Source organism: Phodopus roborovskii, unplaced genomic scaffold (genome assembly GCF_943737965.1).
Source record: "Phodopus roborovskii unplaced genomic scaffold, PHOROB, whole genome shotgun sequence".
NCBI lineage: Eukaryota > Metazoa > Chordata > Mammalia > Rodentia > Cricetidae > Phodopus > Phodopus roborovskii.
The window spans coordinates 9,561,248-9,585,752 of record NW_026126546.1 but is presented as its reverse complement, the minus strand read 5'-3'; the positions used below and the strand labels follow the sequence as shown (position 1 = coordinate 9,585,752).

Here is a 24,505-nt window from a genome sequence, read left to right as displayed (position 1 = left end):
GACTCTTGGAAGATACCATGGACCCTGCTACGTTCCTGAATGTCTTTCTGGAAATGCAAGGTGAACTTTGGGGAAAAGGGGGAGGTGGATGCTTAAAGCCCAGCCTGTTCCCCTTCCCCGCCCCTGCAAATGAGACGTGAAAACAGGGTTTGAACCTGCAGTGAGGTTTCCATGGTGGCTCCACTCTGCCGCCCTTCCCATTGGCTAAGACATCCTGCTCTGGCTTTAACACAAGCTCAGATATGGGTCTCTTTCCTGATTGGCCGGCTTGTGCTGCAGCGCCATGGCAACAGAGACAGAAGGACCAGTCTCTGCTGAAACTTGAGTCACCATCTACCTGGGGTGGGCTAAGATCCATGGGGCTGCTTACAGGGTGTGGAAGGGGGGGACAGGTACCCAAGCCAGTTCATAGTCAAGCATTACACTTCCCACACTGATTGCCCAGGGACTTAGGGGGCTGGTGGACTTCTCCTTCTCATGTTGTCTATTTTGTATCTTGTGGCATCCTTTTCTCCAGGACTTTTGTGTCCTGTTGAAGAAAAAGCAAACCTCTGGCAGCACCAGAAGTTAACTCATATGCTCAAATTCATAGAAACCACAAGCCAGGACTTGAGTTTATGTTGTATTGCCTGACTTAATGCTTTAAAGGACTATTGTAAAAGAATCTAGGGGTCTTTTCAGAAAAAAAAATTATAACCTTTTTTATTTGTGAAACACTGGATGCTTCTCAACAGAATGAGAGGTTGTATAGGTCGGGACTGAATGGCTCACACATATAGCCACCAGAGCTCAGAGAAGGTGGGTGACTTGTTTAGGGTCACATAGTGCCAGACTTGGAATGTCCACCCTTCTGAACACTTGTCAAGGCCACACATCCAAATCTCTGCCTTCTCCATGTCAAGTGTTCCAGGAAACTGACAGGACGGCTCTGCTAGAATGTCAAGAGATGCCTGTGCTGGGCTTTTTTATACCTGTAACCTCAGTGCTTAGGAAGCTGAGGCAGGAAAGCTGCCAAGTGTTTGAGGCCAACCTGGGCTCCACAGTGAACTCCTTTCTCTCCCCCCCCCCATCTCTCTCTTCTTCTCTTCAAGATAGGGTTTCTTTTTGTAGCCCTGGCTGTCCTGGAACTGTGTAGACCAGGCTGGCCTTGAACTCAGAGATCCATTTGCCTCTGCCTCCCAAGTGCTGAGATTAAAGATGTGCATCACCACTGTCTAGCTACAAAGAGAATTCCAGAACAATTTGAGCTACAGTATAAGGCCCTGTCTTAAAAATAAATAATAAGTAAAGCCAAAAGGTATAATTAAGTACTCTGGAGCAAGGAATTTCACTCAGTGTTAGAGCTATGTTTAAATCCCTAGATTTGTTCCTGGTATAATTTTTTGAGACAGGGTTTCTCTGTGTGGTACTGGCTGACCTAGAACTTGCTCTGTATACCAACCAGGCTGGCTTCAAACTTGGATTTCCACACTATCTCAGTGATATGCCTATCTCTGCCTGGGATGAAAGGTATGAGCCACCATACCTGGTGTATCATGTTTTTAAAAAGAGTGAATTAGGTACCTGAACCTAGAGTCAGTCCTATTAGACCTTAGTCCCTCCCACTCCTAAATATGGCTCTGGTGTCCCAAAGGGCCCATGTTTAACTGCAAAACCTAATTGTTCCTCCAGTCAGTTTAATTGTGTAGCTGAAGTGATGTATGCTGCGTGGGTTGACCTCACTGAATGCTCATCCATAATCGCAGGGCTTCACAGTCTGTCCAGTCTCAGCTGCAGAGACCGCAGCCTGGAAAGGGTTAAGTAGCAAGCCCAGGATCACAGAGTCTTGAGATTTATTTTATGTTGTGAGTTAATCTGTCTGCTTGTATATGTGTGTACTGTGTGTGCTTGCTGCCTTCGGAGACAGAGAGAGGGCGTCACATTCCCTGGAAATGGAGTTCCATTCCTCTCCAATCATCTATGTGGGTGCTGGGAACTGAGCCCTGGGTTCTTCTGCAAAAGCAGGAAGTGCTCTTAACTGCTGAGCCATCTGCCCAGCCCTCATACAGCCTTAAACCGGAATTCCAAAAACAAGGACACTAGATGGGGCCTGGGCGTGCTCTCCCTGCTCCCGTGAAGAACAGACAGTGGCCTGTGCCTGCTCTGGGAGCTGACTCTCCTGTTTTTCTTTACCTGAAGCTGCAATTATGGATGGATTTCTTGGCACAGACTCTGAGGACTGGATTTGTGCGAAGGAATCTGAAGTAGCTGTTCTCTGAGGAGTGACTTAGCATCCCCAGCAGGAGGGCGTGGGCAGTAGAAATAAAAAGAGGAAAGAAACCTTCAGTGGCTTTCTTAGTTCAAATCTAAGCTGAAAATAAATATTCTGGAAGTCCTCTTTCTTTCCCATTCAGCTTGGGCTTCCTGAAGTCCTTGCCTTGGGAACAGAGCCCAGTTACAAGGCCCACCCTCCTGCCCTTCCCAAAGCATTGGTTTTAAAGATGACCTTGTAAAAAGTTCACACCTGCCACTCTACTCTCCTACACGGCACCCAGCAAGGTGCAGGCACAGTTTCTCTACGGCAACAGTTAGAGGCATCTTCCCTGCCCCAGATGCCAAGGCACCACCTGAGGCACTGGGGAGATGAGTGTGGGGGAACGGTCTGTGATGGCTCTGCTCTCATAAAAACTGCAGCCTAGTGGGAGGGGGGTGAGTCCCAACTGGCTCCCTAGGGATCTCGGATGGTAATGAAACATTTGGATTGGATGGGACGGCCATAGACTAGTGATAGTTGGGGTTGGAGGGACAATGAGGGGGGTACAAAATGGCCAGGAAAGGGTTCTTGAAGAGGTGGCAACAGAACCGATACCTGGGTGACAAGCAATTGTATCGCCTCTCTTTAGCCTGATCATACTCTAGGTGGCTCTTCTTCCTGTTTCTCCTGGTTATGCCTGCAGATACATTCAGCTGGAAATGCAGGAGGGCTGGAGGGATCACGAAAGCCACTTAACCTGTCTTGTAGCTAGCATTGGCTATTGGCTATAATGGGACCTTTCATCCCCTGGTGGCCTACATCAGCCTTCTGTGGCAGCCCAGGAATGGCATTCTGAGGATGAGGGCCAAAGATTGTGAGGCCTGTGGAAGCCTGGGGCCATAATGGGCAGCTTCTGCTACATTCCAGTGACAAAGTGAGTCACCAGGGTAGCTTGCAGGCTTCCAGCAGTGCCCTGGGAGGCTAGAAGAGGGTGTCAGGTTTCTTGGAGCTGCTGTTACCAGTGGCAGTGAGCCAGGCAGGAGTGCTGGGAACTGAACTCCAGTCTTCTGCAAAAACACTCTTCACCACTGAGAATCTCCAGCCCTGAGATGCCTGTTCTTGGTGCCAGGTAAAGGCCTGCACGTGAAACTCCACTGGAAATGTGGAGTGCATTTGGAAAGATTTAGGATTTTTGGTTCCTGGCTCTTAGTGGACATCCTCCATGCTTACTGGTGTTTGTTGAGGGTACCAGCTACAGAGCAGCCATGCTCAGTGGCCTGGGGTCACAGGAAGAGTCTGGGGAGAAAGTTCTTTTTTGTTTTTGGTTTTTTTGAGACAGCGTTTCTCTGTGGTTTTGAAGGCTGTCCTGGAACTAGCTGGTCTTAAACTCACAGAGATCTGCCTGCCTCTGCCTCCCGAGTGCTGGGATTAAAGGTGTGAGCCCGGCTAAGAAGGGCTTGCTAAGCTTATGGCATGAAAAGATGGCTTGCTGCCCTGGATGATGGCTGAGGAGAAAAAAAGCTAGGAAAATTCTGGGGCCCAAAGAAGGCCTGGAGGAGATGAGATTTCAACTGGGCCAGGGAGGGGCTTGTAGACACATAGATTTGGCTGAAGTAAGGCAAGCTGTTGGCAGGCAAAGTGCCAGGGGCTGTTTGTAGACATCCTACTTTTTACCAAGTAAACAAGACAGGCACAGGAAACCTCTTGGGGCACCATGGGACCCAAAGGAGATGCCAGGGCAGGAGAAGCCTGGAGGCTTCCAGGAGGAAGCAAGAATGATGATTCAGAGACCTAAAGGAGGAGTCACGTCAACCCCCAGTAGCAGAGGGAGAAACAGGAGACAGCAAGAGGGTGGCCATGGAAAGGACAATGTCTTCCAAGAGACCAGAGGGGAAGAAAAGTTTGGGATTTTCAAGTTGTCTAAAGCAGAGTCCAAATGAGGGCTGGGATGAGTTTGGGACCTACTCAAGACCACAGTCTTTTTTCCTGAAGGCACCAGACACAGAGCTGCCCAGTTTAGCAAATACAGGCTGTATTGTTCAATTTTCAGGCAAATAACAATGTTTTTTAGTATGTGTATGTATACAATTACCTGGGTCATCCCTCACTGAGGCCCCTCTATCTGAGATCAGCTGTCCTTCACCTTCTGCACCCTCTTTGGTGTTCCTCTGTCCCTGTGCAGGATCACAGAATGGTTTTAGGCATTGAGATGATACAGCCACAGACTTTAGCTAGGGAAACTGCTGGATTTGTGGGGAAATGCACCAGAAAGAGACCAGGCGGAGGTGGTGGTGGCAGGTGAGGTTTCTGCTAAGGTCCTGGTCCTCAAAGGGGATGAATGCCATTGTGCCCGTGAAGTCATCTGCCTTTCCCACCAGGCAGGTGGCCTTGAATAAACCTCTCGGCTGGCAAAGTCCTGGGGACTGCTGGTCTGCATGTGAACATCTTGAACTTCAGCATCCTCATCTGTTCAACAGATGATGGGGGTACGTCCATTCTGGGCTGTGCCATCCCCTAACCCTCTCCTAGTGTGGGACATGACGATGAAGACATTTGGATCCCTACTCCTTTTGCTCCTGTCCCTTGCTGCTTTCCCTGGCCATGGAATCCAGGAAGAGCCCTTCACATTTTTCTTGGAAGAAGAGGTTCCACATATGTGGAGGGCTACTATGTGCTAGCAAATTCTCTTCATTCCTTGCCTCTACTGGTACAGCAGCCCTGAATTTATTTGCTCCATTCTTCAGATAGCAAACTGAGGCTCTTGATGGAATAGCTGTGCAGGGTGGTCTGGCTGGCGCCAGTGCTCTACCCTCCCATTCTCTCCAGGAAACTTCCACCCAGGAACCCCTAATCCCCCATTTATTTAGGACTTGGGCTCAGTCAGCAGTCTCGTTGTCCCAGTGCAGGCCACATGCTGCCCTGGCTCTTTCAGAGTTAAGCCAGGGACTAAAAAGGGCTGCCACAATGCTCACTTGCCAGGCTGTATGGCTTAGGAGGCCCTTTCCCATCTGTGCCCTTCCCATGGCTCCACAGAGCCGGGACATGGCCCCTTACAGCTCTTCTTGCCTGCAGCTCTGCTGCAGTCAGGCCGCATTAAATATTAACGGGGCAGCTCCTGGCACCACCGTGACGTCAATTACTGCTTGGTGAGGACTGCGGCTGCCTTCCCAAGGTGAAGCAGTGACCGGAATTCAGAGAGCTTCAGTGGTGTCCCAGCAGGCCGGCTGTCGGGACTTGGAGAAGATACTGCTAATGTAAGGCATGGCAGAGGTCCAAAGCTTTCTCTGCTGCCCCTCCCATAGCATTCTGCTCCCGGCATGATGAATTCCATCATCTGGCAAGTATTTGCTGAGCACCTGCTATCTGCCCAACACGGCACTCTGCTCCAGGGATGCATCTGTAGCATGACAATGGCTTTGTGTCATGGCACTACCCTTGCGATAAAGAAAAGAGAGAAAGCCCCATTGTAGGACAAGACAGGTACCCACTCTGGCCTGACACCAAAGGATCCTTGCAGAGGCAGCTGGTTTAGGCTGAAACCAGAGAAAGGAAAAGGTCTGCGTTAGGTAGGAAAAGAGGAGGGGTAAGGCGGAGGGGACTGACTGCAGCTCAGAGCCTGGTTCCAACCCTTTCTGGCCATTTATCTGTAAATTGGGTTTTCACCTCAGGGTTGCTGTGAAGGATAAACAGAAGCGACCGCTAGTGATGACACAGGCCTGCCTGCGGGGAAGGTAGAAAGTGAGAGCACAGGGCAGCTGCTAGCGTAGCTCCCAGGCCTGACCTGTTTATGCTCATCTGTCGCGGTAGCCTGAGGCAGGGAGACCAGATTCTGCTACACAGTGAGATCCTATCTCAAAAACAACAGCCCCCACACCTAAAAGAAGACGGCTCCTGGCCATTGTCTAATCTCATCACCCTCCTAGGAACTCTTACCCCCATTTTCGGAGCAGACAAACAGGCTCAGAGAGGAGCCCTGACAGGACAGGGCCACACTGGGGATTCACTGGACACAGGACTTCAGGCTGGAACTTAGGCAACCTGGTAAAGAGTCCAACCTAAAGTCCCAACAAGTAGTGATAGTGAAAAGCAGAGAAAACAAAGTAATTCAGTGCGACCACATTGGGAAGAGGAACAAATAATGAGGTCTAGAGACACCTCCCTGCCTCTGGTAAAGTCCCGGGGGCCTGACACGAGGCTGACGTTTAAACATCAGCCCTGCGTAGGGCGTGGCCCTGTCATCCTCGTCTGGGCTCCGGTCTCTTCTGGGTGGTGGTCTGAGTTGAGAACGCTGTGTGACTACTTCCTGGAGACACTCTTCCTCTGGCTGGCACCAGGCATTACTAGACTTCCTCCACCTTTTCCTTTCTCTGAGAGACTCTCCTGAGACTCTTGGGCAAAGTCTAATTTCTCAGAGACTATTGCTTTTCATAATCTGGTAGTCAAAGGGAGAAGCTGCCAGTATTTGTCTGTAAGAATATCTTAACTTTGAGGCTGGAGAGATGGCTCAGTGTTAAGACGGCTTGCTACTCCTGCAGAGGACCGAAGTGTGTACGTACGGTTTCTAATACCCAAGGGATCTGATGCCTCTGGCCTCTTTGTGCAACAGAACTCGTGTGTGTGTGTGTGTGTGTGTGTGTCTATGAAAACACACATACAAAATTAAAAATAAATACATCTTTTTTTTGCATCTTATATGGTGGTATAGATTTTTTTTTTGTTTGTTTTTTGTTTTTTGTTTTTTCAGGACAGGGTTTCTCTGTCCTGGAACTGACTCTATAGACAAGGCTGGCCTGGAACTCACAGAGATCCGCCTGCCTCTGCCTCTCCCGGGTGCTGGGACTAAAGGCGTGTGACACTACTGCCCGGTTTGGTGGTGGTGTACACTTTTAACTCCAGCACTCCGGAGGCAGAGGAAGTGGATCTCTATGAGTTTGATTCCAACCTGGTTTACACAGCAAGTTCCAAACCAGTATATATAGATAACATAGTGAGACAAACACACACAAAACAAAACTCCCCAAAACAAGACAAAAAGATGAGGAACACGTTTGAAAGGGGGAAATGGGATAAGAATAATGCTATAAAGTTACTGGTGGCGGCGGTGGTGTCAGGGTACAGAGCCAAGACCAATAACTGCAGAAGTGGCTATCATTTCCGTATCTTGGAATAAGATAGCAAATGTCTTCAATATTTTTTAATGATCACGATTTTGTAAATGCTCTGACCTTCCTGGCTCAGTCATTTCATAAAATGTCAGGTACTCATAGCGCTGCCACACTGTCCTGTAGGAGTCACCCACTCCTTCCCTCAGTGGTGACAGCCCAAGTCTACCAAGGACAGTGCCATCATAGCATGCCCATTTCGCATGAGAGGAGGCTGAAGTAGAGAGACGTGCAGGGATCTGTCTAGGTTTCCTTACCTTCTGGGGAAGAGCTGAGATGGGAAGTGAGGTCCAGTAACTAACTCTCTGGTACTGTTAGAGCCACTGAAGCTGAAGTTCAGCCTGGGAGCCCTGGTCCCCTCCTCAGCTCCCTCCTAGCTCATTTAGTCTTATCTTATTCCTCCTTTCTCCCTCTCTTTTATCTTCAACTCAACTGCCAACTAGTCAGGTAGCTGTCAATAAAATATCTTCACTATTTCTCCACTGGGGTGTGTGTGTGCAGGCAGTGGCCCTGGCCTCTTATAAAGAGGGCCCCAGTGTGGGATTCTGTAACAAAGAGAAGGTACAAATTGCATTCAATTCTGCATTCGTAGAGCAGTCCCTGATTCCAGGACTCCCACCCTACCCAGCATCTGAGGGGCTCCGAGGACAGATGGAAACAAGCTGTATTCTCAGGTATTTTCATCCTCCCAGGGAAATGGCAACTTGCTAAGGAAGTAGGAAGCCGGAGTTTGAAATGACAGGGAACATGAATTCTGTGGTCAGAAAGATGGAGGCTCAAATGCTAACTCTTCTACTAACTGCAGGCCTGGGGTAACCTCTCTGAGCTTCAGTTTCTCTATCTGTTCAATGGGTATAAGTGAAATAGATGGATGAAGAACAGATCGATCAAATGCTACAGTGAGTGTTGTAACACAGTTCCTGATACATGCTAACTAATTGGCTGGTAAACCCCAGCCTTATGGATGACACTTTACACAGAGAGCAGAGTCATGCTGGAAATGGTGGAAATTGAAAGAATTATTTTTGCAATAGTGTCTGTCATACAAGCTTGATGACCTGCGTCTGATCCCTGGAACTAACAGTAAAAGCAGAGAATTTGTTCATGAAAAGTTGTCCTGTAACTTCCACACACATGTATGTAATTAAATGATGAAAGGAGGCAAAGAAGAGTTAAAAAAAAAAAAAAAGGGGGGGTGGGGACAGGTCTCACAATGTAGCACAGGTTGGCCTCAAAACTGTCTCAAGTGCTGTGATGACAGCAGTTTATAGTCTGCGCTGCCACGCCTGCTAAGAGAGTATTTCTTGAAAAGATTGATACATGATGTATACATGTATATGTATGTCTCAATGTGGGTATGTGCACTTGAACTCAGGGGTCTGAGAAGGCATCAGACACCCTGGACCTGGAGCTACCCGATGTTGGGGCTGGGAACCAAACTCAGGTCCTCTCCAAGTGCTCTTAACTGCTGAGCCAGCTTCCTGTAGATTATCTCTTGTTGGGGAAACAGGTCAGGCTCTTTGCAGAAGGTAGGATTTGCTGGATATGTATCATGGGGGTCATGCCTTTAACCCTTACACCTGGGAGGCAAAGGCAGGCTGACCACAGATTTGAAAGTTTAAGGTCAGCCTGGGCTATGTACAGAGAACTCGTCTAAAAAAGGGGAGGGGCACTAAAGAAACAGAAGAGCTCCGAGGGAAAGATAAGGACATTTTAGTGGGTAGAAATTTGTGGGCAGAGTCTGGGAACATGGTGTGCCCAAGATGTCCAGGGAGTGAGTAATGAGTTTTAAAAGCTGCTTCAGGCTCATGTTATAAAGAGCTAGGTGGAAACACTGCTATCTTAGTAGGGAAGGAGCCTTCCCATAAGCCCTATGCTACAGAGCGACCTCCCACTCCCACCCCTGGGCTCACCTTCTCCTGTGGCCTTGGCCCTCCCAGATCGCTCTGTTTCCTGAGTTAGGGCCAGTCCACTGCCATCGTCTGGAAGAAGCCAGAAGGCTGTAACAATCTGTTTGCCTCCTACTAACATCCTGGGGAGGAAAAGATGTTTTTTTAGCACAGTTGCCTGGCAGGGAACCTTGGCAAAAACTCAGTGACCCTCTCTCTCCTTTACTTCCCAGGGAACCATTTAAGGAGTACTTGACAGTCACATTCTCTGCCTGATGCTCAGAGGACTCCCAGGGCAGGGCCAGCAGCGCAAACCGTGCTGAAGTCTGGAGCCCGGCTACTGTGCTTTGCTGAATCAGGCAGGCCGCTTGGCCTCCTTTCCTTTACGTTAGAATGGGAAGAATATTGACCTCACTGTAGCTAAACGGGAGTGTACTGGCAAGCTGCTGCCCCAGGCATGGCCTGCTAAGGAAGGGGAATTTGTTTCCTTGTCGAATTGATCTGGTCTCACCCCTTTATTATTTAGCTATTTGTTTATTTTTGAGATAGAATATCCCTTACTATTTATAGCTATGGCTGTCCTGGAACTCAATATGAAGGTCCACCTGCCTCTTCCTCAAGAGCTCTGGGATTAAAGCTTTATGCCACCACGCTCTAGCTTTATTCATTTATTACTTACTTATTTGGAGTGCTGGGAGAGTCTTGCACATGCTTGTCAGGTGTTCTGCCACAAAATTACAATGCCAGCCCCACGCCTGTCTTTAGGAGCAGCCCAGGTTTCACCTCTTGAACCGTCAGTGCTGTTTGATTTTCCAATACCCTAGACTCTCAGAGCTAAGAAACCAAAGAACACTGCCATCATGTCACAGATAAGACATCCTAGGGTCAAAGGCAAAGTCTCCCCAGACCCTGTCCCTAGCTCTATTCTCAGCTGGAGACAGCCTCTCCTACCTGGGCCAAACCCATAGGAACCATACAGAAGCTGGAGGCAATTATCCAGGAGTTTCCAATGAAAGGACCTAGAAAATTCTGACCAAGAAACTGAAGTTTGATGAGAGTAATAAAATCCTAATATTTGGGTGGAAACAGGAAGATCAGATGTTTGAGGCTATCTAGAACCTGTCTCAAAAGAATAAAATAAAATAAACACAAGTTCAAGGTAGACAAGATTGCAATGTTAGCCAGCACATGGGAGGCTGAGCCAGAAAAGTCAGGAATTGGAGTTTGAGGCTAGCCTAGACTGCATAGCAAGACCCTACCTCAAAACAAAAGACAACTTGTACAGAACTGACGCAAAAGCCCCTTCCCCCTCCTCCCCTCACCAGAGTCCAGCTCTGAGCATGAGTCCCAGGGAGATGGGGGCTGTGAACTGAGTGCCAGTAGTTTGCAGCAGCAGCTTACAGGCGGCAGCTCCCAGGACATTTTAGCACCTGTAAATTCGAAAAGCTGCTGTAGGTGCCACACTGCTTTCAAGTCAGGCTCTCAAAGGGGCCGGCTCAGGATGGTTGTGAACCATGTGGCTCAGCCCCAGGTTGGTGGCAGAAAGCTGGTGGGGGAAATTAAATGAGGAATATCTAACTCTTCTGTGTCTCAGCTTCCTTCTATATGAGAGTGACATGCTTTCTCTAAGCAGACACTGTGTGTGGGACAATATCTCAAGCCCAGAAGAGAGTAAGGGATTGATAAGCAGGAGCTGTGGTTGATGCTCTACTGACAGTGGTAATCATCATTGGCTGAGGAATCAGAAAAGTCACCCTGCATCAGGGTGTGGCAAGGAGTCCTGTCTTGGTGACACTAAGCACAAGATGGTAACCATGCCAACAGTGTGACTGCCACCTCTCTGGAACAATACCAGGTCTTTTCTGTAATATGTCCCTTGGTGTCCACACATCTCAGGCAGTTCAGAATGTACCAGAGTATCTGATATGGGGAGAGGACCGAACAAACCGAGCCATGCCTTTTGTGGTCACTCTTCACTAGACTCTGGGTGGAAGGTTCTGGGAATGCTTTGGGAATCCAGCCATGCAGAGGAGCAGTCACTAGCACTGTGCTCAGAACTGCGCACAGCAAGGGACCAGCCACAGAGCTGAAGGGTTGGTGCTTATCCTATGGTGTTGCCATAGAGATATTACACAGTTGCCTGGTGATCTCTGTGATGGCCTTAAGAAACACTTTGTGAAGTCAGATATGGTGGCACATGCCTATCAACCCAGACAGGAGGATTGTCATGAGTTTGAGAATTGCCTGGCCTATGGATTGAGACCCTATTTTTATTTTTTATTTTATTTTGATTTAGAGATAGGGCTTCTCTGCATATACCTGGCTGTCCTGGAACTCTCTCTGTAGACCAGGCTAGCCTCAAGCTGAGTGCTGAGATTAACCATCCCCTGGCTCTTTTCTTTCTTTTTTTAAAAGCTGGAGTGTGGTGGTGCTTACCTTTAAACCCAGCACTCAAGAGGCAGAAGCTAACGACCTGAGTTTGAGGCCAATCTGGTTTACATAGCAAATTCCAAGACAGCCAGGGCTACACAGTGAGACCCAATTTAAGAGTAATGAGAAAGTCAGATGGTGGTGGCACATGCCTTTAATCCCAGACTTCAGAGTCAGTGGTTGGGGCAATTCTGAGCCCTAGCAACAAGATGCGTTTATCACCAATCATGGTGCTCTTTGTCTTGCTTTGGGGAATCTCTCTGGAGTAGTTCCAGTGCCAACCTATTGTTAGAGTAATGTGTTCTGGAGTCCCTGAAGAGTTGGTATCTGTTTTTAGGGGTCAAAGAGTAAAGGCCCTGGTAAGAGTTTACAGAGAGCAGTTGGGGGCTTGTGTTACTTAAGTTTGACTCTGAGAGTCATCCCTCCATCCTTAGTTTATGTAACAGTGCACAGTGTGGGTCCAGCTGCTGGAACCGAGTTTGAGCATTGGCTCTGGTAGCTCCCAGCTGTGTGACTTTCTTCAGGCCACACACATTTCTGAGCCAGTTTCCTCAACTATAAAATGGAAATTGGAATTTGTATGTGCTATCAGGGTTATCACAAAACAAAAAATTATACAGTACATCACCCAGGGCTGGGAACATGCTATTGAGTCCCTTTCCCTCAAGAGTGCACACGGACAGGGCTAAGAAGCCGCAGAGCGAGAGGAGGGGCGGTCTTGAGGCGCACCAATCAATCCTTCAGGGCAGGCTGGAGGATGCATACCCAAGTGGTCAAAGCAGCAGAAGAGGAGAACCCTCATGGAGGGAGAAGTGGCAACTGAGCCCAGTGCACCCAAGAGGGCCAGGGAGGTGAAGACTGTGAAGCATCTCTGGTGGCCATGAAGAGCCTAGATGAAGTGCGGCAGATAAAGAAGGCAAAAAGAGCTTTGAGGGAGGACCAAGGAGTCACAGATGCCATTTCCTTTCCATCATGTACTGCTCTAGCAGAAAGACACAGACTGGGTAACTTCTAAACATTGAAATCTGCCCCCCAAGCCCCCAGGTTTGGGGGCTCAGAAATCTAAGACTATGATACTCCTTAGCAGAAGATAGAACAGTCTTGTCTTTTCTTTTTTTTCCCCTCCCTCCCTCCTCCTCTTCTTCTAGAACCTGGCATAGTTCTCTCCAGGCCTTTTCTAGCAGGTATTACTCCATTCATGGAGGAGCCCCCTCATGATCTCAACACTTCCCATCAGGCTCTTCCTCTGAAGCACTGTGGATGCATGCTTTTCAGAAGAATATATTCAAACTGTAGTACTGTCAAAATCAATTATCCAGAACACACAGCTCTGCCTCATTTTCACTGTCAACCAAGCTCAGGCTGAGAATGTCAGAAATGCTTAAGGGCTGTAGGCTCTGAGAGCAGGAAGCAACCCAGGGCGGCATTGCTACACCTGCCCTCACAGAAAGCAACTGTCCACCAATTAGACTATGTTCATTGGCCACAAAGCTCCAGGAATCCATTTGCCTCTACCTCTCTAGCACTGGGGTTCAAGTATGTTTCACCACTACCCAGTGGTGAGACCCCATCACCTGACCCATCACCCAGTGGTGAGATCCCCATCACCTGATCCATCACCCAGTGGTGAAATCTGCATCACCCAATCCATCACCCAGTGGCGAGATCCCCATCACCTGATCCATCACCCAGTGGTAAGATCCGCATCACCTGACCCCATAACCTAATGAGAAGCCAGGCATAGCACTGCATGCTTGAACCCCAGTGCAGAGGAGGTAAAGGATAGTGGATTCTTGAGGTTCTAAGGCCAGCAGCATAGCCCAGTTAGTGAGTTCCAGGCCAAATGAAAGATCTGTATAAAACACACACGCACACACAGAGTGACCAGTGAGAAGACTCAGATGTAAGTAAGTAAAGGCACTTACAGTTAAACCAGATGACCTGAATTCCTCCCAAGAACCCACAGGGCAGAGAGACAATGACTCTTACAAGATACCCTCTGGGGCTGGAGGTTAAGAGCGACAGCTGCTCTTCCTAGAAGACCTGAGTTCAATCCCCAGCACCCACATGGCAGCTCACAACTGTCTAACTCCAGTTCTAGGGTACCTGATAACCAGACATATATGTAGCCAAAACACCAATGCGCAAGTGCACGCAGCATACCCCTCACTCCATCTGCCTCTCACTCAAATAAATGTAAATGTTTAAAAAAGTTAAAAACAGTCTGGCCATGGTGGTACACGCCTTTACTCCCAGCACTCAGGAGGCAGAGGCAGGGGGATCTCATTGAATTCGAGGCCAGCCCGGTCTAAAAAGCAAGTCCCAGGACAGCCAGGACTGTTTACACGGAAAAGCCTTGTCTCAAAAAACAAAAACAAAAAAGTTTAAAACAACCTCTCTATTTAAAAATAAAAATGATAGCTCCTGAAGAGCAATGTCTGGGGTTCATCTCTGCCCACTTGCCTTCAATAGGCACAGTCCTCGGGCAACCTTCTGTGATTGACTCCCTGTGAATGTTTTGTTTTTTCAAGACAGGGTTTCTCTGTGTAGCCCTGCTTGTCCTGAAACTTGCTTTGTAGACCACGCTGGCCTCGAACTCACAGAGAGCCGCTTGCCTCTGTTTCCTAAGGCTACAGTGCTTGTTTTTAATTTTTTTCCCCCTAGCTTGTCTAAAGGCCCAGCCCAGGATTCCTTAGCTTGGAATGACAGGCCTGGGAGGGGCTTAGTGACCAGTCAGTCCACTGCCATAGAAGTCCAAGAAGATACCGAAATCAGAATTTGGTCACTCCGCACACAGGATGTGTGTGCCCTTGGTCTGCCTCGTTGCTACTTCTCCCGCCGAACGGAGGCCCTCACTCGCACCTGGCAAACATGGTACCTCTGTGTTGTAACCCCACTCCCTTTCGCATCTCTGAAACAGGGAAAGGCGGCCAGGTTGGTCGCCAGCTTTTTGTTTTTTAACCAGGGTCGCGGCTTCCCCTTTGAAAACCGGGGGCCTGCCTGCGGTGATTGTCCCGGAGTGGGTTGTATCAAACAGGTTAATGCCAGTTAAGGCCCAGCACTGGGCCAGCTCCTCGTAGGGCTGCCGTGCCCGTTAAACGCTGTGAGAGCCAGAGCTGGCCGAAGGTCACCTCTCAGGGTGCGGTGCGGTGGGTTCCTGTGTCTCTGAGGGGCTGTCCCCATGGGCTGGGTGTGGCCACGCGGTGGGGGCCGCGGCGCCTCGGCCTCTCCACACAGGGCTACTTGCTGGGAGGACCCTTCTCCAGCCTGAGCTCTAGCTAACGTGGCTTTTGTGGCGCTTTCCTGGCCTGGGCTGCGACGACGCCTGCCTGAGGAGCCACCATCGCCGCGCCCTGGCCGCTCCCCACCCTCCAACACTGCGGCGGTAAAATGCAGCACTCGTAGCGCGCCTGCGCAGCTCTCCAGCGCGGCCCTAGCGCGGCTATTTATAGTAGATGACGTCACCTTAAAAAGACCGTTAGGGCTGGGCCGCGCCCCCCCCCCCGCGGCTCGCGGCGGGCCACTCCGAGTGCGCAGGCGTGGTCGCGTCCTCCCCGCCCGCCCGCCCGCCCGCGGCGCCCCCCGTCCTCTCTCGGCGGCTCCGCGGCCCTCGCCACTGCGCGTGCAGCCAGCTAGCGAGAGGGCGCGAGCCGCGGCGCAGCCTGCAGCCTCCCGCCAGCCGGCGAGCCAGTGCGCGTGCGCGGCGGCGACCGGGAAGCGGACGGGCAGGCGGGCGAGCGAGCGAGCCAGCAGGCAGGCGGTGCGGGCGCGCGGGGCGAGGCCGAGTCGCGAGCGACATGGGGGACCGAGAGCAGCTGCTGCAGCGGGCGCGACTGGCGGAGCAGGCGGAGCGCTACGACGACATGGCCTCCGCCATGAAGGCGGTGAGCGCTCCGGGAGCCGGGCGGCCGGGGCTGTGGGGCGGGCCCGGGCCTGGGCGGCGGCTCCCTCCCTGCACACGGCCACCTTTTGGGCGCGGCGGCCGCCGGGCTCTCGGTTTCCCGAGGCCCGGCCGGGGCGGGGTCTCCCCCTCGGAGGCTGGCGGGCAGGGGTCGCCTTATCCTAGCTCTGAGCCCTGGTGGGGGAGGGGGTTCACGAGGAAATCGCGTTCCTGCTTCTAGACCCTTCTTCCGACCTGAGGCGAAACGTGCTTCTCTTCCACCATTCACCCACTTGGAATAAAGAATCCTCAGCGAGTGGGGAGACCCGTCTCCTCGATTTCTCCGCCACGACCTGTTTGCTTCGGTTGCCTGAAGTTGGTTCTTTCCCATTTTCCACACCTCGGGTCTGGCTTTGTGTGCCAAGACCTCTTTCCAGGAGTCCTAGGCGTGATGGAGGGCGTGGGTCCCTGCATACTATCCTAACGTTCAGTGCAGCGTGTCTGCCTGCAGAGGAAATGGAAAATTAAGCCAACCTGGGAGCCTTTGCATTCCTGAGACCCTCATAGATGGATTTTGCAGCTTGATTTCCGGTAAAGGAGACATGCCCAGCCACACCCTAGCAAGTAGATTAGAGCCTACCTGCCTATTCGAGTGTTGGATCTGGTTACCACCTCACTATAGACGACTTCACATACATGCTCTTGGGTTTTCTCTAGGTGAATGTTTCTCCTCAAGGTCACAGTGTTGGAGTGCAATCGGGACTACTAAGTGTCTTGGTGTAAACCTCCTAAGCCTGGGGACAGTTCCCTTGGACTCCACCTTAGATTTCCAAATATGCAAGCATTTTTGGGAGTGAGACTCAGAAATCTGCCTTTTAAACAGCCCTTGGGGCAGTTTTTAGCTGACATAAAAATATATATATATATATATTTTTTTTCTTTTAGCTGACATAAATATTAACTGCCCTAGATTGTAGCTCATATGTCTTATAGCTGTCCTTTGAAAGGATTCTTAAGTAAGATTATAAACTTAGACACTCCTATAAATATAATTTGGAAATTTTCTTTTGATACTACATGAGATATAAAATTGAGGTCAACATTTAGGATTTCCCAGGTAAGAAGGGATAGTCAAGTTACCATCTCTAGTGTCCTGTTACAAATTCAGCAAATGTCTCTGGAAACCAGTATCATGATAGCCCATTTGTTGATTCATTGGTGATACTGATTTCATCATTATGCTATGCTGTCCTGTTTATATAGAATCTTTTCATTTATACCAGGGGATGTTCTGGGTTTGGAGTCTGGACTTTGAAGAAACTGAATTCTTCCGTTAAGAAAACAAAAGTTAAAATACAGTTTTGCAAATTTTTGGAAATAAGACTGTAATCACTAATGTGCTTCTTGAAAGGCACCTCTCTTCACACACCAAGTCACCAAATAGTTCTGGGATTCAGGCAAGTTGAGGCCTCTTCCTAGACACCTGAGTGAGGTCTATGCTCAGGGACTTGAAGGCTGCAGTTTTGGGAGATAAAAATGTTGAAGAGAAAGGATGGGGCTTATATGACGATGAATTAAAACTAAAGGAAAATGGCTGTCATGAGTCTGGAGCTATCAACTATCCTGAGGTGGGAATTAGGAAAGACTAGAGATGTTACCAGAATAAAAGATGGTTTCAGCAAGGGAAAAAAGGCCCTCTGGACTTTCTAAGTGGGCTTGAAAGTGAAGTTGCCTACTTGTATTCACAGATGTTCTCTGGGTCATTAAGGTAACATTTTACAAGCTAATGGATCTTTGAGTGTGTTAGAAATTTATAATCCATATATGAAATGATTCAGGAGTTGGAAAAGAGATTAAGAACTGAGAATTAAATATTTGCACCATCAAATTTGTGATAAAACATTCCCTCAAGTTAAACTATTGAAAAAAAGGGGGAAGCTGTTTCCTACCACAATTAATGTTTGCCACCTAGATTAGTGAGATATATTTTTAGGTAGGTGGAGAAAATTTATTTTGCCTGTTGTAGTTTTTAGATAAAATTTTTAATAAATATTAATAGGCTATCCATTCATAAACTATAATTAAAGCTTTTGGGAAGAGTGAACTCTGGTATACTTATGTTGGGTTTTTTCCTTTTTTTAAGATAGGTTTTCATGTATCCCAGGCTGTCCTCAAACACATTAAGTAGCTGAGGCTGGCCTTGAACTCCAGGTGATCCTGCCTTTACCCATCAAATGCTGGGAGCTGGTGTGTACCTTCCTGCCTGGCTTCCTTCTGGGTTTATGTGGGCTTTTTTTCAGGCAGTGTAAAGGCAGGTGAGTACACTGTTCTAGAGAGGGTGGAACAGGGCATTGGTTTGATGGAATGAGCAGGGGTCACTACTCTGACCTTGAAACTTACATCTCCTGGCTGCAGGATCTCTGAAGTATAAAAGTAGGAATATTGGGGGAAGAAATTACGAATACTGGTGTTAGTAACAAGTCAGTTTTTTGTCTTTAATCTTCAAGATGGTTTTTATTAAATGGTTTAGTCATACTGTCTGTAACAATGTTTCTTAATCCAGCAGCGTCACCTGCAGGACAGTAGTGGTAAACTACTACAGAAGGGTGGAGCTCGGGTGGTACAGCCATTGCCTAGCCTGTCGAGGGTCCCAGTTTTGATTCCCTATCACCCCTGCCCCCATTAGGAATAGTGGTGCTGCTTCAATCAGTTGAAGACCATAACTCTCCCCCCCCAATTCATGAAGAGTCAGCACATGATTCTGAACAAAAGCTTAATTAAAAAGTTGATTTTCAAGCCCTTTCTGATGTCACCTAGTCACATCAATGGAGTGTGGATTCTAAAGTAAGTTTATTAAGTGAGATTAAAATGTTACTGTAGAAGGACAGATATTGGGAAAAAATGAAAGTAACTATGGGATTCTATATTGATGGGTAGATCATTCAGTCACGTCTTATTCCCCTGAGTCATTTATATCAAAAGAGAGATGGTAACTGGGAAGTTGTAAAATGCAAATATACAGTGCTGTACAAAGTTATTAGGGTCTTACTTCAAACCCAGGATCCTCTTGCCTCTGCCTCCTGAGTGCTTGGATTACAGGCATGTGCCACCACATGCAGCTGCTATAGTCTTTTATAGTGTTGGCAGAACAGAGCAAAATGTTGGGTTTGATGACTTAAGTGCAGGAAACAAAACTGTATTTTAGGAAACAATGAGTAGGGCAGGAAGAGGCAAAAGACCCTTACTCTTAATGGCTATGAGATTGTGAGAAGTGGGAAGAGGGGCAGGTGGTGTGTGAAAGGAGAATCCCACTGGATTACTGGGGGAGACACAGTCTTGTTGACTTCTAAGATGCATCAAAAATTGTATCAATATGGAAATTTCTTTTGAGACAAGTTCTCATTGTGTATGTGTCGTTCCCCCCCCCCCCTCCACACCTGAATCTGCCTTGGAACTCCCTAAGTGGGCCATGCTGGCTTCTGCCTCCTGAGTGCTGAGATTGAGCCACCACAAATGTCTACCGTGAAAGCCACTTTAGTTCTGTTTGGAATAAATGAAAACTAGGAGTGTCCCACTTTCCATTAGCTGGGCATTGAAGTGATTCTCTCTTTTCCAGTATCCAAATTGAGGAAGGAAGAAGACATTTAATATTTATGTAATAGCTGTAGTTAGAGGCTATTACTCTATGGTTGGGGTTGGGTAGGAAAGCACTTAGAATCTTAGAATACTCAGGGAAAGAAGTATTTCAGGTGGCAAACAGATATATAGCCTTCCTGCCCTGAACGCAGGACTTGATTTCTGTCTGCATTTGGGTTCCTGAATTATCTTCTGAAAAGCTTTCATGGGAGCAGTATACTCACTTGGGAGAAAACATGCTCTTTTTTTTTTTTTTTTTTTTTTTTTTTTTTTTAGGAGTTAACTGTAGAGACTACACTTTTCCTTTAAAAATATGGTGTGGGCTAAGTTTGATAGTTTATGCCTGTAATCCCAGCACTTGGGAAGTTAAGACTAGCCTGAGTTATGCAGTAAGACCCTGTCTGGAAAAAAAAAAAAAAAAAGTTGGAGGGTTACTTCATTGTTTTCCAAACTCTATTCAGAAAGTGAGGAATTTATTGTTTTACTTAACTAGGTATTCATTAGACGGTAGCTGATAGTTCATGTACCTATTGTTTTTATTTATACTAATTGCCTGGTGCTAGGAATCAATCACACCTCAGGGTCTTGTATATGCTAACCATATGCTCCACCACTGGTTGACTCCCACAGTTCTCATGCCATGTTTGAACAGGAGTTTACAAGTATTATTTGTTGTGGCCCCATTTTACAGATGGGATTTACAGTGGTGAATTTCATCTTGATTAGATGGTTGTGAAGCTAGAATTTGAATTCCCACCTTAACGTTGTACAATCCCCTGTGAAGTTACAGCATAGTTTCTGATATATGTCTGCTATACTAACCATTGTTCTAATTACTTTACATAGGTGGACTTACTAAGCAGTTATACTTACTGGGTGTATCTGCCAAGTTTGATTTAAAAATAGAGTCTACCACTTGTGGCTTAGCTACAGTTGTTGTTCTTTTGATACAACTATTGCCTATGAAACACAAACAGGAGACTCAGTGTCCACAGTGGAATTTATTGAGAGAGGAGAGAGAAAGGAGGGGTAGGGTAGCTGGTGGCCAACCGAAGGCAGGGGGGAAAGAGAGAGAGCAAGAGAGAAAAGGCAAGAGAGAGGCGCACTTGCTTTAAAAGGGAAACTTGTGCATTCGTAACTGAGTCCCCTGGCAGCCAGGTAAGCCTGACATAGCAATGACATGGCCATGAGCACCCCCCCCCCCATCATCAGGGGCGGGGTCAGCAGACTGCTGGTTCCCAACAGCAGTGGACAAGTGTAAAAGGGAAGTATGTAGGTCTGAATGTTGCCTGTTCTGAAAACTAGGAGTGTTAAGAATTGGTTGAATTTCAGTTCTAGTAGTTGTCAGGCTGGGAAGATGACTTAGTTAGTAAGGTGCTTGTACAAATGTGAGGACCTGAGATGGGCCCCAGAAACCACATTAAGAACAGCAGCAAAACATGGTGAATGATGGCTTGTAATCCCAGAGCTGGGGAGGCAGAGAGGGCTCACTGGTCATCTAGACTATTTGTTTAGTTCCAAACCATTAGAGAGACTGTCTTGCAGGGTCTCAAAGATGGGTGTTACCTAAGGAATAGCACCTGAAGTTGCCCTCTGGCCTCTACATACTTGTCAACTGATGTCCCCTGGTGTTCCTCTGGAGGCAGCCTAATGCTAGCATTTAAATGTTCTTCACACTTCTTCCTTCACTGATGTACTGTACTGCTGTGGGTGTTAATGCTTCAGTAATCAGAACTAGACCGGACTTTGTGTCTTCAGAGGCAGTAATGTGCAATAATGCCAGTCGTTGGAGTCATACAGTGTCAGAAGCAAGGCAAAGACCAGTCAATCTCTAATGGTAACGAGAGTCAAACTTAGAATGTGAGTTATTTCTGTTGGTCTTGAGCTTATTATATAGCCCAAGTGGGTGAGCTCATAATCCTCCTGCCTCAGATTCCTGAGTAGCTATGATTATGGGCCTTTATTACCATGCTCAACTCCTGTGTCAGTTTTGTTTGCTCAATAATGCATTTAGCAATGGCAGTCTTCCCAGATAAGAGCGTCTAAGTTTTTCTAGTCATTGTTCTGTTTTTGGCACTAGGTCTATTTTTTTTAAAACAAGATCTATTTTTGTCCACAATTTATTGCCTTATGAGTAGTGGGAGGAGGCCCCTAGAGATTTCTGAGTAAGCAAATAGTGTCATAGGAAGATTAGTGAATTAGCAGCAAACTGTGTTATTTGTGACTTTTAAGAATGCTGTGTAATCTTACAGCAGAGAATGGGTGAGAAGAGTGTCATGGGATGGAGTTACAGTCAAAGGCTGTGTGGTAAAGACAACAGTTCCATTGTTGACATGGAGACTGTTTTTGTTTGTTGATTTTTTTTTTTTTCTTTTCTTTTTTCCAGGACAGGCTTTGGAGCCTGTCCTGGAACTCACTCTGTAGACCAGGCTGGCCTCAAACTCACAGAGATCTGCCTGCCTCCGCCTCCCAAGTGCTGGGATTAAAGGTTCACACCCCAACTACCATTAACCCAAGATTTATCTTGTTTTTTTTAAGAAATAGAGATGCCTTTAGTCCCAGCCCTTAGGAGGCAGAGGCAGGTAGATAGATCTGTATGCACTTCAAGGCCAGCCAGGGCTACATAGGGAAACCCTGTCTTGAAAAAACAAAAAAGACTTAGCTTCCAGTACATTAGCAAGTACTGGAGGGAGATTTGAATTTCAACATTAAGTTTTCAGGGGACACAGTTCAGCCCATCTAATGTTCTTTCTATTAACTGTATAGCTAGTTCACTTGGAGTTGGCCTCATAGAAAACCATTAAAAGTAGCCATGTGGTGGTGGCATCCATCTTTAAACCCAGCACTTCGGAGGCAGAGGCAGGTAGATCTCTGAGTTCCAGACAGCCAGGACTACACAGATAAATAAATAAAAAGAAAACAAAACAAGAAAAGTTTTAGCTGGTGGAATTGAACTCTTCCATTAAAATAGTGTTTCCAAATTTTATGGCCACCTAGAATCTAGTCATACAGTTGGGAAAAAAGCTAAGTAGTAGCTTTCAGTAGATTTTGGCATTTACTAATGTATTTTTTTTTTTTAGTTTGGGTGAAGCCAGGAAGTGTCTGGGGATTACCATAGAGCAAAGTCTATAGCATTGTGTAACGCCTTCCATGATACTGATGCAGTCATTCTTCTACCAAAATGAGAACATCATTTAAAAAATGTTTTTTTTCCTTGCTGGGTGGTGATAGTATATGCTTTTAATCCCAGCACCCAGGAGATAGAGGCAAGTGGATCTCTTGAGTTTGAGGCCATCTTGGTATACAGAGTGAGTTCCAGGACAGGGCTACACAAAGAAATCCTGTCTTTAAAAAAAAATTCTTTGTGTACATGGGGGGTGGAAGGGTGGAGTGGGAAGTCAATTTTCCTGGAACTGGAATTATAGGCAGGTGTGAACCACCCATCATGAGTACTGGGAACCAAACACTGGTCTTCTGCAGGAGCAGCAAGTTCTCTGAGACTTGAATTATGAATTACCCTAGGCCCTATCACACCCTGAGTACGGAGATCACAGGCATATAGCACTGTTCTGGCTCCATTATGAACAGGATTGTTAATTACATTAAAGGGGTGATTTTCAGGATACTCAGACTTTGTGCTCTCATGTTTACCTCTGATGTTTTGCAGGTGACAGAGCTGAATGAACCTCTATCTAATGAAGATCGAAATCTCCTCTCTGTGGCCTACAAGAATGTAGTTGGCGCCAGGCGATCTTCTTGGAGGGTCATTAGTAGCATTGAGCAGAAAACCATGGCAGATGGAAATGAAAAGAAGTTGGAGAAAGTTAAAGCTTACCGGGAGAAGATTGAGAAGGAGCTGGAGACAGTTTGCAATGATGTCTTGGCTCTGCTTGACAAGTTCCTCATCAAGAACTGCAATGATTTCCAGTATGAGAGCAAGGTGTTCTACCTGAAAATGAAAGGCGATTACTACCGCTACTTGGCAGAAGTGGCTTCTGGGGAGAAGAAAAACAGTGTGGTTGAAGCTTCTGAGGCCGCATACAAGGAAGCCTTCGAAATCAGCAAAGAGCACATGCAGCCAACACACCCCATCCGGCTTGGCTTGGCCCTCAATTTTTCTGTGTTCTACTATGAGATCCAGAATGCACCAGAGCAGGCCTGCCTCTTAGCCAAACAAGCTTTTGATGATGCCATAGCTGAGCTGGACACATTAAATGAGGATTCCTATAAGGACTCCACCCTCATCATGCAGTTGCTGCGAGACAACCTCACCCTCTGGACGAGCGACCAGCAGGATGAAGAAGCAGGAGAAGGCAACTGAAGTTCCTTCAAGTCCCTGGCCCTTCCTTCACCACCCCTCCCCCCATCACTGATTCTTCCTTGCCACAATCACTGTATGTAGTGCTAAACCTATCTGTATTGGCAGCACAGCTATTCAGATCTGCCCTCCTGTCCCTTGGGAAGCAGTTTCAGATAACCCTTCATGGACATTTGCTGGACTGATGGTTGTGTTGAGCCATAGGGCATTCCCTTTGGAATGTGCAGCGAAATGTGTTCTGAATGAGGCATTTTATTATGTCTGTTGATGTATGGGAAATCCAGGTGATGGTAATTGAGTGTAGAAGGAGAATTAGCACGGGCTACGGCTGCTATTTAAAACAAGCTGGTAGTGTCTGTTAAGCAGTACATCTTGTGCATGCAAAAATGAACTCGACCCTCTCACCCCTCCTTCAGCTAATGGAAACTGACACAGTGACAACTTGTTCCTTCACCATCAGCTTTATAGACTGTTGAGCGTGAGCTTCAGCAGCCCTTGCTGTGCCTCTTTAAATTATGGCGTGTGCACACTTTCTTTTCAATGCAATGCATCAGGAGTTTTGGTATGTGTAACTTTTTTTTTTTTTGGTTGTGATTAAGAATCATGGATTTATTTTTTTGTAACTCTTTGGCTATTGTTCTTGTGTATCCTGACAGCATCATGTGTGTCAACCTGTGTCAATCATGATGGGTGGTTATGAAATGCCAGACTGCTAAAATAAATGTTTTGGACTTAAAAGAGTAAATAAATGCTGCTTTGGGGATACTATCTGTGCATGGCCTTGATTCCCTCCCGCCCCCTTTCCTACAAAGCTGTTTCAGTCCTGGTTTGAGTTTTTTCAAACATTTTAGCATTGCTACTATTATTCAGACTTCCTGTCCTTTGATTTTGTTACATATTTTGTGGCACACAGTAGTTCTCTGAAATAACACTATCCACTCTCCTCCTTAGCTGATG

The 24,505-nt window shown here is 47.3% G+C and overlaps 1 protein-coding gene and 1 long non-coding RNA gene across 2 annotated transcripts; one reads left to right on the top strand and one right to left on the bottom strand.

Moving 5' to 3' along the window:
- Nucleotides 1-504: 504 nt before the first annotated feature.
- On the bottom strand, nucleotides 505-16,082 carry LOC127233746 (uncharacterized). The gene is made up of 3 exons (XR_007835513.1): nucleotides 15,888-16,082; nucleotides 9,309-9,427; nucleotides 505-529 (listed from the first exon to the last, which is right to left on the bottom strand). It is a non-coding gene; the product is annotated as an uncharacterized LOC127233746 (long non-coding RNA).
- Ywhah (tyrosine 3-monooxygenase/tryptophan 5-monooxygenase activation protein eta) lies at nucleotides 15,302-24,286 on the top strand. Its single transcript, XM_051200317.1, has 2 exons — nucleotides 15,302-15,598; nucleotides 22,898-24,286. Exons 1-2 carry the CDS (start codon nucleotides 15,512-15,514, stop codon nucleotides 23,549-23,551), a joined length of 741 nt encoding a protein of 246 aa, XP_051056274.1. The 5' UTR covers nucleotides 15,302-15,511; the 3' UTR covers nucleotides 23,552-24,286.
- The last annotated feature ends 219 nt before the right edge of the window (nucleotides 24,287-24,505 follow it).